Source organism: Semicossyphus pulcher, unplaced genomic scaffold (genome assembly GCF_022749685.1).
Source record: "Semicossyphus pulcher isolate SPU_LCO1_2020_fin unplaced genomic scaffold, fSemPul1.0.p SCAF_4, whole genome shotgun sequence".
Classification (NCBI taxonomy): domain Eukaryota; kingdom Metazoa; phylum Chordata; class Actinopteri; order Labriformes; family Labridae; genus Semicossyphus; species Semicossyphus pulcher.
Window position 1 is genome coordinate 14368747 of NW_027211715.1, and position 14231 is coordinate 14382977.

Genomic DNA, 14231 nt, shown 5'->3' on the forward strand with positions numbered 1-14231 from the left:
CCCCAAAGAGGCTTTGGCGCTGTAATGAGAACGGCCGACCCGACGCATACGGCGGCCGTCTCTTCCCCATCTCCATCCCTCTCTGAAAGAAGACAAGTTTGTTTCTCAAGGTGATTGTTGCGGTGATAAGGGAGAGGGTGTTATTAAGGGTGACAGCGGAGGGGCTGAGAGGCAGCGGCTGACTGGATAACCTTGTCCCCATCCCCGCCTCGCTTCCTCCTGCATGAGCATCTCCACCACCGGCCTGCCCTGCCCGCCTGCTCTTCTGAACACAATCTGCTGGCTGGAATTACCTCCCGGCCCCAGGAAAACTAAACATGATTTCTGACCTTTCCTTTCTGTGTTCAACAGTAACCTTTGCTGATCCGCCTCGGCTACGAGACCATCGCTAGGAACAAGGGATGGAGAGGGGGAAGGGAGGGATGTGTGTTTTTAAAAAGGGGGGATAAGGGTGAATTTATGTATGTATGAATAATTTAAGGGCAAGAAAAGAGGGGTACCCACATTTGTAGACTATCACGCAACAGCCATGCACTAAATGCTGCCTTTTAGAAGTTTAAAACATGGAATTTTTTGTAGAGATGCATGATGTCATCGGCACGTTATCGGTATCTGCAAATAATGGCTTGAATTTTTTTTCTGCCAACATAACGTAAACATCAGTGCAAAACTAACTTACATATTCACGGACGCACACATGATAAAAAAGAGTCCATCGGTAATCACTGGTGTCTCCGCAGTAGGTGCGGTAAACAAGTCCGGGCATGTCTCCCTCACTGCTGTGTTTCAGGGGTGATGCTGCATTCAGGTGCGCTCAGAAACGTGAGTGATCAGACATTTGACCTTTTGTACAACGCCTCTTTCGTCAGGCGTGAAGAAGGGTGCAAGATGTCTGCGATATGGCAGTTTTTGGCCACTACAATAAGAGTAGGCATGATATCAATTCCACTACAGGGGAAACTTGATGTTCTCTGCTATTAGGTGGAAAAATGCATGTGCTTAATATATCGGTATCCAAATTGGCATAAAGGGTTGGAAAATATTGGCATATCGGATATCAGCTAAAAATTCAATATTGTGCATCCCTACATTTTTGAGCTTGTGTTGTACAAGGAGTATTATAAGGTGTTCCTGTTGTTCTGTCTGCTCTCTGTAAGCTTCCATCTGTGTATGTGCTGACTGAGTGTACCACAGAAGTTGCAGTAATGGTGTATTTTGCAGGAAAGCGAGTACGAGACACTGTGTTCGCAGAAATGACTGCATCTTTAAACTCGCTAAATTCATTACATCATCACTCTGCTTTCTCTTTCGCTGTTCTCTGCTGCATCAGCAACTTTTGCATTGGTATTATCATTAGGTGTTTGTTAGATAAGGCTAATTGATCTCCACCTACCAAGTGTATTAGCGGATTGTTGTGATCTACTTCTTCCACTGACTCTGCATAACTCCAACAGCCTCAGCACAATCTGACCCTCAGGAGCAAAAGCACATCCCTGTAGAAATGATTCCATCATCTCTTTCTCTCTCTCTCTCTCTCTGTGTTTGTCTGTTGTTCTCCTGCTTTCTCTCTCTAACCCCCCTCCTCTTCTTCCAAACAAACCAGCCTGTGCTGATGTGGGGGTAAATTTAAGAGCTTACAGGCAGAGTGACCCGAACATCCCAGGCCAGCTTGGCGGAGTTAGCCGCCTGAACTCTGGGCCTGTGTATCGGTGTTGTTTGTGTAAGAGCACCAGAGGGGATTTGGACAAGAAGTGTGAGCTCTGAATGTGTGACCCACGGCTGGCCTTACCATTGGATTAGCTCCCCCTGATCCCCACAACCTCCGAACATGCTCCCTACTATTTCAAGATCTCTCCATTTATGCCCAGCCAAGCACATTGAGACCAGTAATCTATAGTTTTCTTCCCTCCAAAGGGAGAAGATATACTGTTCGGCTTTTTGCTTTGCCCCTGCCGCCCCTCCCTCTGCTTACACTTTCCTCTGTTTATTTTGCACTTGCTCTCTCTCTCTCTCTCTCTGTCGATGTGGCTTTCACTACAAATTCCCTTCTTCCACCTCTCTCCTCGCGCCATCCGTCTTTTCACCCCTCATTCCTCTCCCTCTAACTACCCCACTCTCCTCCATTCCTCCTCTCTTTTCTAAAAGGGGATCAGTGGAGCTTAGAGGCCTTCCTGCTTGCTTCATTACAGAGCTGCTCTGACATGGAGAGCTCGTCTCTCTAGTAAGGAAGAGAACAACCACTGATGTTTAATACATGGACCACTCTGTTGTCTTTCACGCCAGATAAATTCATCATCAAAAACTGAGCGCAGAACAGCAACAGAGCATGTAAACCTGCTCTCTCAATCTAGATTCCCAATCTTTTTGTCTTTTTTTTTTTTTCCCATCCTCGCTCTCCATTTAGCTTATTGCCTCTCGCTCTGCTTTCCTCTCTCTCTCTGTGTCTCTCTCTCTTTGTTCCGTCACATCTCAGTGAACTGGAGCAAACCTTTTCATTGTCCTTCAGTCGGAGTAAACACACAAACACAATGCAACGCCGCTGTTTGGCCCGCAACATGAAGCGCAGCGCATGAAAAGAAAATTGACCCATTCCATTCGCCGCATGTGTACATTGTGAGTGTGTGTGTGTGTAAATATGTAACCTGTGCTGGGCATGTCCCCGTATGTGCACACATGTTCCGATTATCATGTACATCCAACTTCCCACTGTGCGGTTGTGCTTTAGCATGAGAGAGAGAGAGAGAGGGAGAGGGAGAGAGAGAGAGAGAGAGAGAGAGAAAGAGAGAGAGAGAGAGAGGCGTATGGGTATGTATGTGTTTGCCTGTTTGTCCTCTCCGTGTGGGTGGGTGCGTGGGCGGCAGGCCTGCCTTGATAATGCCAGAGCCTGTTTCTAATCCAGGCCTCCTCAGTGGGCTGGAGCTCTAGCTGTGCCAGGCAGGCCTGCTGCAGCACCAACAGAGCCCCAGCTGACAGCGAGGCTGCTCCTCTCTCCGATTTGTGGACCATCGCTGCGCTCAAAACTTTAACAATGGCTTAAGCTGGGAAATGTGGAAAGTAGGGAGGAAAATAATGTTGGAGTTACACAGAAAAAAAAGATGATAGAAAAGAATGACAGCAAGACAATGCGGGGCAGAAAGCGATGGTGCAATGCTAAAAGGGGGGTGCCAATGGTAAAGGGTTTAGGATGAAATTTAAGTGGTTAAAGCTGATTTATCCCGTGTAAGGACGCCAAGCCCTCTAAGGAGGCGCTGAACAGCCCTTCAAAAATGAAATATCAGCAGCAGTCAGTGCCAGTCATCAGTGCCACGCGTGATGGAAAATCAATCTATTTCATATCAGAGACCTGCGAGGAGAAAACGAGAGAGACAGGTCCCTGCTGCCTTCCTCGCTGCTTCCCTTTAAACGTCTCCCCGACAGAAACGTCCCAGAGTGCCCTGCGTCATCGGTGACGGAGACATTGGAGGTGCTGGTGGCTCAATGTGTAACGGCTGCTTTTCTGCTAGATTAGGTAGGTGATTGGCCATTAATATTCATTTCACAGTGTGTCTTTGTTAGGCGGCAGCAGGGGCTGACAGAGTGTTTGGATGGATTTACTCTACCGTATACTTCCCTTTAATTTCTATAGGCAGGCTGGTTTACTCACACGGCCTCAGCGAGTCTACACACACACTTAGATTTCAGCGGTTTGCTCCGTTTGATAAGGTAAACGCTGTGAACATGAGGGAGCTGCTCGGTTTTGATCATATGTGCAAGAGTCATCAAAAATTTAGAGGATTACTAAGAAGAATATGTTCCACTGTGTTCCTGTTTGATGATGATCGGGTAGCAGGTTAAAGCTTTACAGAAACATGTTCCTGTCTTCGCCGCTCTGGTTTTAATAACAGCAGAGAGTTGCTCCTGGAGGAGCGCAGGTCCAGCAGGCATCAAACCACAGTTACAGGTCTTTCCCTAATGGACATGCAGCCTGGCACAGATGATCTGAACAGCCCCCCTTATAATGAGATTAAGGGACTAATTAGTATGACTGCGTGTTGTGGTGTGACTGTGGACACCGAGGACTATATGGCCCCTATCGGACTAGCAGTGTGGCCCCTCAGAGAGCAGGCCAGTCTGGGTCCGTCCCCAGGCGTCCCTCCCTCCGCTGCTCCGAGAGGCTAATTAATATTTCCTGAATCCACTCTTCCAGCTCCTGTACACCACGCTGAGTTATAGTCCTGGATTTATTGATTCGGATCTGGCAACAGCAGGCAAATAAGGATCAAAATAAGAGAAAAAAATATCTTGGCAGTTTTAGAAATGTGAAATAAGGAGAGCCAATAATTACAGAACCCTGAAATTACACAGTTTGATGAAATCCTCTTCAATCTTTTAACGCAAATAAGGAGCTTGAAAAAGTAGGCCATGGAGGAGCTTCAGCTGAACACTCCACCAGCTAGCAGTAGCAAGAGCAGCTAAAGACAGAGCCAAAAACGGAGGGAATTAACACTGCCAACGATACAGAAGAAGGAATTCAAACCCGCCAATTAGAGGAGGAGAAAACTTGATTAAAAAACGGATCTGTTCCCGTCTCCCCCTTCTGCTTCCACCTCCGAACCCGTTAAAGTCACGCTAGTGTTTGATTGCCCCTGTGGCGCCACTCTGACCTGTTCATTTAAGATGATGTGCAACTCTCAGGTCTGTACCAGCGCTCATTTGTTCCGCAGTGGGGTCCCCGAGGCCGCCCAGTAAGAGGACCCCATACTGACCAAAGTGCCCCGGGAGCTTTAAAACCGGCCACTCAAAACCAAGTAAAGAGACAGCTGAGTGTCATTGTTAATGTGGACACACAGCACCACAATGGCAAAATCAATGGAGCTATAGGGGACATCAATCTTGACAGCGCGAGACCCTTTTGCTTGTCTCACCACTCCTCTGAAGCGCTGAAAGAATGGTGGGCCGAGGAAGGAGGGAAAATGATGGAGACAGAACAGAAGACAGAATCAAGCAAAGACAGAAGAGAAGGGAAAGGAAAGAAAAGAAACACGGAGGACTGACAGTGATCTTTATTGGCCTTTCCTCCATCCATCTCACGGGGTTATGCTGTCCTTTGAAGATTGTGTGCATTTGACAGGCAGCCAAAGTGGCCAGCCATCCCGATTCACCCGAAACAGGCCGAGGTTTTTGAGGTAAAGCCTCAGAAGTGGTACGCGGCCGCTGTATGCAGCTGGCATCATGCTTGCATTCTCCCTCACTTCCATCTTCCTCGCCTTCTCACACAATGAGAAACACTGAATACAGCGTTTCTCCCTTTAACGACAAAAAGCCACTTGCTTTGTTAGGCGGTGACACATGAGATGCAAACGGAGAAAGAAAAAAAAACACAGCAAGGTTCATTATCTCCGCTGCCGACTTGAAGGATGCCTCCTCATCCCATTAACATATATGCAGATCGGCAGTGAGTAAATGAAAGACTCCAAAAAACGGGAGAGATCAAAGACGACAGAATTAAGGCCAAGTAATGAGGATCTTGGCAAGAACCCTGCAAATTTATTGATTGTTTGGCAAGCTGTATGTGCTCCTGCTCCACTTCTCCCTCTATACCATTTACGCTGTTCTTTCAAATGCACACAGAGCGCGCAGTGTGGGCTTTAACGTGTGGGGCGCTCTGCGTGCCTATGGCTCCAGTATTGAGTCTAATCACTATATAATTTACAGTGCAATGATAATGTACTTGGCATAGGGAACAATGGAAGGGAGATTGGCAGCAGGGCAGCCATTCATAACCCTACATACTTTCAATAACACAGACCTTTTATTCAATTACAACCAGGCCAAGGCACAGGCGCAGGATGAGACTTTGTGGGATTAATCCACAAACCGAATGGATTTGAAGCAGAAACAAACAGAAAATCTGCTATATGAAGATGTGAGATTATAAAATGTGTCGCATTCTTACACAAGATGAAAGACTACAAATCAAATCTTTTTTTTTTTTCGATGTCACGCAAAGTGTTAAACAAAAAATCAGACACAGTTTGGTTTAAGCTTTTTGGTAAACTTAAGTTGGAAAGATCAGATTTCTCACATTATGTAAGTGCAGCAGCATGAGAAGGAATGGGGATAAGATAATAAAAAAAAAGTGTTGGCTGAGGAAATATTGCATTGAGAGCAGTGGAACAGATGAGATCAGAGGGAAAAGAATGAAAAGAATTAGCCTAGATAAGACGGATGAAAAGAGGAGACGTGAATAAATGATGAAGAAAAGAAGACGACTACCTCCACGGCTCTCGCTGTCGGCAGGTTTCACCTGGATGGGGCGTGTCATCTGGAGGAGAAGAAAGAGCACAAAGAGGTTAGCATGGCGACTCGGCTTGTTGCTACAACAAGAGGCCACAAAGCGAAGGCTCTCTCGCAGGAAAACCAAAACACCAGCATGCTAATGTGACTTGACACTCTGTTATTCATTATAGACAAAACTTCACACATAAAATAGGACGCGTGCGAGTGTCTGCACGTCCATTTTTCGTGTTTCATGGCAGGTTCTTGGAGGGATTCAAGGCTGCATATGTGTGTCTAAGTGATGAAGGCCGAAGCAGTCCTAATAAAAGTGAATCCAGCCACAGGAGGAGAGAGATCAATGCGGGCCTATTGATCCAGGCCCTTGGGCTGTGGAGAGTGTCTGGCTGGGAAGGATTCTCTGGTTAGGAGGCTCACTCTAATCCACTGGACCCTGATAAGAATGGCATTGCCTGGATTAGATGCTTCTGTCATCACAGTCTTTGTGTCACGCTCCCCTCCTCTCCCAATTTTACCTCCTCCTTCTTTTCCCATGATTGTTGTTCGAGTCGAGCAATTTCAGCACGATTTGTTTGGAGGAAAAGTTTGAGCGATGCGGCTCTGATTCACAATGTGTGCGTTACAATGTTTGTTCTAATTGAAAATATGCCTCTGAGTCATTTCTAACACACACTGTTAGAAACACAGCCGCACAAACACCTATAATATGTATGTATTTACTGTAGCGGAGCATAAAGTTAACAAGGTCATTTATTGCACAGCTCCGACACCGGTGATCCTGCTTTCATGATTCAGTGCAAAACAAATAGATTGAACAATAAAAAACACACGTTTAAATAAAATTGGGGCCAAAAGTGGCGCAAATTTATAACAAGATTACTGGAACATAAAACTAGCCTCTTACCACACTCATGCATTTACAGGAAAACATTTGTAGCTGCTATTTAAGAAGAGTTTTACTGCTGGAAACTATTTTCCATTACCACTCCGATCCATGAGAAGCTTCCGGCTTTGATATTTTTATACCTGTATATGTATATTTCGTTCCAGCGCACCGTCATGTATCTTTTTTCTCTGTTCAATTCCACAGCAGGACTGAAAAGGTCAGATTTAAAGACAGGGCAGTCCAATAAAAGCCTGACATGTTCAAGGAGAAACACCATAATGGGATTTTAAAATGTCTTAATAACATGCTGATATATGGGGGAGAGGCCCGGGCCCGATTCATTAAGTGCTAAACGTATCCATTTTCACCTTGAGGAACTGAGTAACCTTCCCTCACTGGAATTATTCCATAAATTTAGCCATCGTAAATAATAACTAGCAGCGGCTTAGTCTTTGTAGGAAAACAGGGAGGATGTTATGCTTGTGAAGGTTGAGGTTTTTAGCTCCTTGTTTCTTGGCTCGCTCCCCATCCTCCTCCTCCTCCTCCTCCTCCTCCCGCCTTCCCATCTACAAGTGCTTTCTTTTTCCTTGTACAACACGAGCAAAGTAACCCTACAGTATGCTAATGCCAAGCCACAGGGCGCGCTGCTCCCCGGCATGTACGGATAGATTACAGAATCAACCGCGACACTATCGCACATGTGTTCAAAGCAACCTCTGAGAAACACCTCAGAATGTGGGGGGAAAAAAACATCCGCGAGACAAATTCACAGATAACTTTACAACCCCTCCGCTTCTTCACAACAAGACGGGGAATCTTTGAATTTGCCTTTGACATGTCAAACGGACAAAAGACGCTTCCATCCTGCCAGTTGATTTTTGTTCAAATGCAAGATGGAGGAGGCCAAATCCGCGGCTGTGGCTCTTCTACCATGCTATGATCTCAACCGTCTCTGCAGGGCGCCTGTGTGTGGGCGGCAGCTCTCTCTCTAAAGCTAGTTACTGTTCAGCCTCCAACATGCCAGCTTAATGGTCTATTTATTTGCCCGAGAGCAATGCATTATGGTCCTGAACAGTCACTACTTACTTCTCTTCTATTCTCGTTGAACACATCTGAAGAAAATTGTGTAATTCCAGCCTAAATTAAATGAACATTGCAGAGCACATTTGCACTATATGCATGCTCACACATGCACCGACAGGGTTACTTTAAGTAAAATGTATTAAGTGCTGCTGTTGCCAAGGAGACCATTCATTAACTCCAGATAGTGAGGGCATGTTTTCACTCTGTGATAGGTGGATATAGGAGCTTCTCGACACACCCACAGAGAACAGAGTGAAACAGTCTCCGCTCCTCAGTGTGCAAACACCAATGTTTTATTCGCAAACTCTTTCAATCCTCCAATTCAGGGAGTGAAGGGAGGGGTCAGGTGATGGAGGAGGAGAGAGATTGAGGAAGGTGACAAAAAGAGATGGAGAGAAAAGGTGAGAGAGATACAGAACATTCAGAGAGGGAGAGAGAGAGAGAACCGCCTGCAACTCTTAGATAAGATTGCTTCGCAGCTGAGTGGCGTTTCTTCTGCTCTGACTCCGCCCCCTGCCTTTCACTTAAAAACACACACTAAAAGAGCCGCACAACTGCATTATATACAAACACTGCTGATGTACAAATAAACTACTCCCATATAGACACAACTGCTAAAATATGTACCATTTCCTTTTTGGGACATCAATTATAAATAGACCAAATGTCCAAATGATGAAAAAGCATTTTAAACGTGAACAGATGTTCTGAGGGAACTTTTAATTTGGCGGTCCTCATTCTGCTTCCTTTCCTTGTTCGTCCTCCTGAGGACCCTGATGTATTCAACAAGGGTAACTAGACCAGGCATGAATTCCCAGTGTTAATATCATGAATATTGTATTTTTTTAAACATAAATGCTCCAAATTAAAACATGCTTTTCAGTGAGGAAATAATCATTTGTCTCCTACAAACATTTGTGTTTTTCTGAATCCTGAGAAAAAGAGACAGAGTTGCCTAAAAAACGCCCTTAAGGGCCTGTGTCTACCAACAGCGTTTTTTGCGCTGGCAGTGCCTACTTTCTTTACAAAACCAATGCAGTTCAGCGTTTTCAACGTTCAGCGTCCTCAGCGCAAAAACAACATCAACGTCAGCAGTTTTTTGACGCGGCGCTCTCAGTTGAAAATAGTTTTGGAACACCATTGCGCTTGTCAACGATTCCTTTACATTGTCTTTAAGTTTTCTTTGTAAAATTCCCTTGAATACAAGCTAATATGAAGCACACAGAGCAATTCAAAACAGACTTAATGATCACTACCGAGGGAAGCGGAAGTGCCGCCAGGTTACTTTCGTAACCGAGCAACAGTACGCGCAGGTGAGAAGCGCTCTGAAATTGAGGTCACGGGGGCTGCCAGAGCAAAAAACACTGTTAGTGGACACAGGCCCTAAAAACGTTTGCATGCTTCAGCTCTGCACACATTATATACTAGACCATCCACCACTGCCTCCTTAATGACTTATCGCGACTCAAATTTCTGACATTTTCTACCAATGAAATTCAATTAATGAAAACTTTGGACCTGAGACGGAACAAAACCATCACAGTATGTCAACATCATAAAACACAACAGTATAAAAGTCAAGCTAAATGACCAGCAGTGCATAAGAGGAAAATATTCCCTCTACAGTTCATTCAATTAGCAACCCTTTGGACGTTATGAGGAAAAAAATGCAGACAGGAACTATGCAAGTTGTTTGTTAAAAATATAACCAAAAAAAAGGTATATACAGTGAAAATATGTGGTCATGCAGGCCAAAGACTCATTTTACTCGTGTTTGCTGACTTATGGTGATTTATGTGTTGCAGGAATCTGTCAAAATACTGTAAAAAAATAGCAAGAACGGCCGTGGTGGGAGACTTTCAGAGGACATTAGTGACAATTTTAGGGGGGGTTGGCAATCTTTTGTATCTCAAAGGCCATAAGCAGGCTAAAGTGAGTTTGAGCTGAATGTTTTTGTCCCAATTGAACAAATAAGAATCACTGATGATTGACAACAACTCACATTAGTTACTTTTCTTACTCTGTTCCCTGCTCTTCCTCGTCTACAAAAAACAGTTTTTCTTTTCTTTGTACGAGCCCTGGTCTTGCTCTTTCTCATTCCTCGAGCTGAGCTCCTCTCAGGGCTCTGACAAATCTATAGCTCCATATGTTTTTATTAAGCCGTCTCATTTGCCCTGTTAAGCCTCCAGTCACTTAAATTAAAGCCCTTAGCACGAGTATTCTTCTGTTTTATATGGAGGGTGAGATAGAAAGCCTCCCTGGCTGATGCAAAAGTGTGCAGAATAAACACACACTTGTTGTTAGTTTGTCTGTTTTTTTGTAAGTCACTGACTGGTTTTAGAGCCTGTAAACAATATTAAGATCAATGACTTCTCCTTGTCCATCATAACTCAATAGCCTTGGCCTTGTCTTCCTATAAAGACTATTATAAGCCACAGAAAGGACCAAAGACCCTGGGCTGCGGCCACAAAAGACATTCCACTGTCTGACTTTAAATTACACAGAGCAAGTCGGGGAAGTGCAGTCAGGACTTGGCCCGTTAGTAGCGAGGAGGATTTAGAGTCTACTGTTGGCACTATCTGAGACAGTAATGAGTTCGGGACTAGTAGAGTTTAGCAGGATTGAGCCTTATAGCGTCTCCACACTACTGAAGCCCCACGGAGGGCCAGTAGCAAGACAAGAATACTGCTTTGGAAAGAGTTTCAAAGACCTGGTGCAATTCCAAGCCCCAAACTTTGGGAGTCTTTAACTTGCATATTGGAGCCTCCAACGCAGGAGAAGTCCCAAAGTAGAAATAAAAGTGCAGCAAATCTTGTCCTGGTTTTGCAGAAGCTCATGTCTCAGCAGTTAAAGTCTTTTTACAGCAGCATTTACTTACAGTGCTCGCAATAAAATAAGTCTAATCGCCATACGATGTGTGTGATGTCTGCTGGCTTTCATTCAGGTTTAATATAGAGTAATGTTTGTTCTGGGATCATTAATACATATTAGTGGGCCATCAAAGCTCATGTTGCTGCACTGCTCAGTAACGGGAGCATAAACAGTCCCCCACTGACTGGGCCGTCTCTGCTGATATAATTAATATTTCCAATTATTGATCTGAGGGAGTGCTGAGTGGTGGCTGTCCGGGGGCCCCGGCTCCAGCTAATAAATCTGTACTGTATACAGTAGGAGGGAGGAGGAGTGGGGAGAGCAGAGAGGGAGCCATAGTGCAATGATTTATACTTATGACGTGCTTCACTGCAATCACCATAATTGCTCATTAACAATAAAAAAAAAATTACAAATTAGAAATGAAGATCAAATTTAAAAGGTCTACCGAGCTTGGTAATGGACTATTCCTTAATATTATTATTCATATTATTTGAGGATAATTCAAGCTACAAAAAGGTGGAGAAGTTTTGGCTAGACCTCTTCTTATAAGCATCCTCATCAATACATTGTATACTGTACATATGGGATTATCTCGGGAGTTCTGCCTGCTGTTTTGTTTTTGTTATTGATTTTTCTGTCTGTTGTTTGGTCCAGAAACTCAATGAAAACAGTACAAAGGCACATTGCAATTTCCATAGCCAAAAGGTTTCCTGAATTGAGGGTTCAAAACTTGAGGATATTATTCTATTATAGCAATTTTAAAACAGAAAAGTTGCTCACATTTGACAAATTAAATATCTGATCAGAAAATGTTTTTCACTGACTAATAAACAAATCATTCAGCACAACCCATTTAAGCTTTCACATCAATTACTTTAGGTAAGTTGAAAGAAATGTGTTCATTCAAAGCTAAAATGTGTTGTATTTTAAAAATCAGGATCCTGTTAAAAACACACGCGGATATACGCATGTTTTTGAAGTGTCTGTGAATTTAGTATCTGTATGTGAACGTCTCACGCAATGGTTATTTCGCTAACAAAAAATATGACGATAAATGTTCCTCAACAACCTTTTTTCTAAAACGAAGACAAGATGTTGATGAGCTAAAAATAGATCTCTGGAGATAAAAACGTTGACGACACGTGTGTTCGGTTTTTGTTGACGAGACCAAAGGGACTAAAATGTTAGTGGTTGGCTGTTGGTTGTTTAAAATCCATGACATTTTCCCCACTGAGCGTCGTATCTGTCTGTCAACATACAAGCAATGCATTCCTGTAACTGGCGTGTCCAACCCAGCTAAAACATGACGGCAACCGCGCAAAACGGCAGATGGACACACCTTACTTTTTAACGTAATGCGCTGTAGTGACGAGAGAGGAGAGACGCCCTGTGGATACAGATACGTTGGAAGAATGGGTGGGAGAGTCCAGGCTAGATCATCCAAGGTAAGGAATAGAGATATTACACAAGTAAAAGTGTGAAGAGAGTGAAATGGTGCTTTACAGATTCAAACACTTGGTACAAAGTGTCACTTATATAAATGTTTTAGGCTAATTGTAAGTTTAAAGAGGGAAAATGTTTTGAGTAAAAGTAATGACTAAAACTGGGTTGACTCAACTAAATGTAAAATAGCTGCCAACATTAACACTGCTCTCACATAAGTCTGACCATTTACGTACTCCTGCTCCAGCCTTCGGGTCACTCACAAAATACACCGACTCTATGTGCGCATGTTCACATAGGATGTGAGAAAATATTTGTGCGAGGGAGTTATAATTTAGCCACATGTGAAAATGTGCTGGCGGCAGCAGTGTGGTGGTCCTGATAAGACGCATCAGTCGGTGCAGAGGAGATGGCAACCACTATAAGCTTTGGGATTCCTATCAGAACCAACAGGATTTAGAGCTGGAGGCGCTGACACGGCCTGACAGACACCTGCAGACCTCAGCTAGTCCCCATCACATTTGTGGGTATGAAGTTTTACTCCATAACGCCGTATCCATTTGGAATACAATAAACATCAACTTGCTTTCTCTAATAGAGGTTTTGTCAATAACAGAAGAAATGCTGGCTCTTTTTTAGCGTGTGCCGTTTCTGCTTTGTAGTTACTTTTTTTTAAAGGCTCAATAGCTCCGTTTGGAACGAAACTGTTGATTTCCATCTGTTCCTCTGAGTTCTTCTTGTAATACACACATTAGCATGAGGCCACAGCTAACCCACAAACATGTGCAATCTGTAGTACCATTATTCCTAGCACCACTACTACATCTCTGATTAAGACCATTAGACCTTCTGTTGCCTGATGCCATCCAAGTTCCTGTTTATCTCTTCCCCCCAAAACACTAACGGCCTCCCAGAAACAGCCTGAAGTTCATCTACCGAACGCTTTCCAAAAGCCTTTCCAGCCCTCTCTATTATCATTGCTTTGCTAGCTGAAGTGTTTGGCCAGCTGTCTGACGGCTACAGCCCTCATTACACAGACAGCAGAACTCAGCTCTCATCAAGATTTCATGAAGGTGAATGTCACACATCAAAACCAGCTCATTTGTGGCGCCCCATGACTCAGCAGACAGAGCCGCGTGGCATGGGGCTGATGTTGGTTCTCATCAAACTCTTTATTACTTCGGATCAAATCCAAATAAGATATAAAAACCTCACCCTCCACCTCTGAGGCTGACACACGGGCCGCGTCACTCCCCTCACGCCACGCTCGTCCCGTCTACCTGATCACGTCTTCCTGTCTCGTGGAGTATAAGCTCCGAGTCCGACAAGGCTTGAGCAATGGACGAGGGTATGTGGGTGACAGAAACAGTGTGCAATCATGAGGGGGGAGTAGATATGGGGATTGAGCTAATGCCTAAATCCTGTCCTACTGAGCCTGTAGCAGGGCGTCCAAGAGATAAAGAGAAACAGAGGGAGAGAGGGGTAGGAGAGGGGGAGGAAAGTGATCGGAGAGAAGTGACAGGAACGGGGAAACTAATGAAAAGATGCTCGTGAAGATGTAGAGATTGAGACAAAAACAGTGGGTGGGTATATTAATAAGATAAAAGAGGAACAAAAGGACAAAATAAAATGTTTTCCCCTTCTCCCGCCCCTCCTTTCTCCTCGACTT

General features: G+C 44.3%; 1 protein-coding gene across 7 annotated transcripts in view; it reads right to left on the reverse strand.

The window, feature by feature from the left end:
- celf5a (cugbp, Elav-like family member 5a) overlaps positions 1-14231 on the reverse strand; it is a 194735-nt gene that overhangs the window by 82241 nt on the left and 98263 nt on the right. For all 7 annotated transcript variants that reach the window (XM_069679457.1, XM_069679453.1, XM_069679456.1 and 4 more), the window contains exon 3: positions 6256-6304. In XM_069679457.1, the coding sequence (XP_069535558.1) occupies positions 6256-6304 (49 nt within the window). The remainder of the gene's footprint in view (positions 1-6255; positions 6305-14231) is intronic.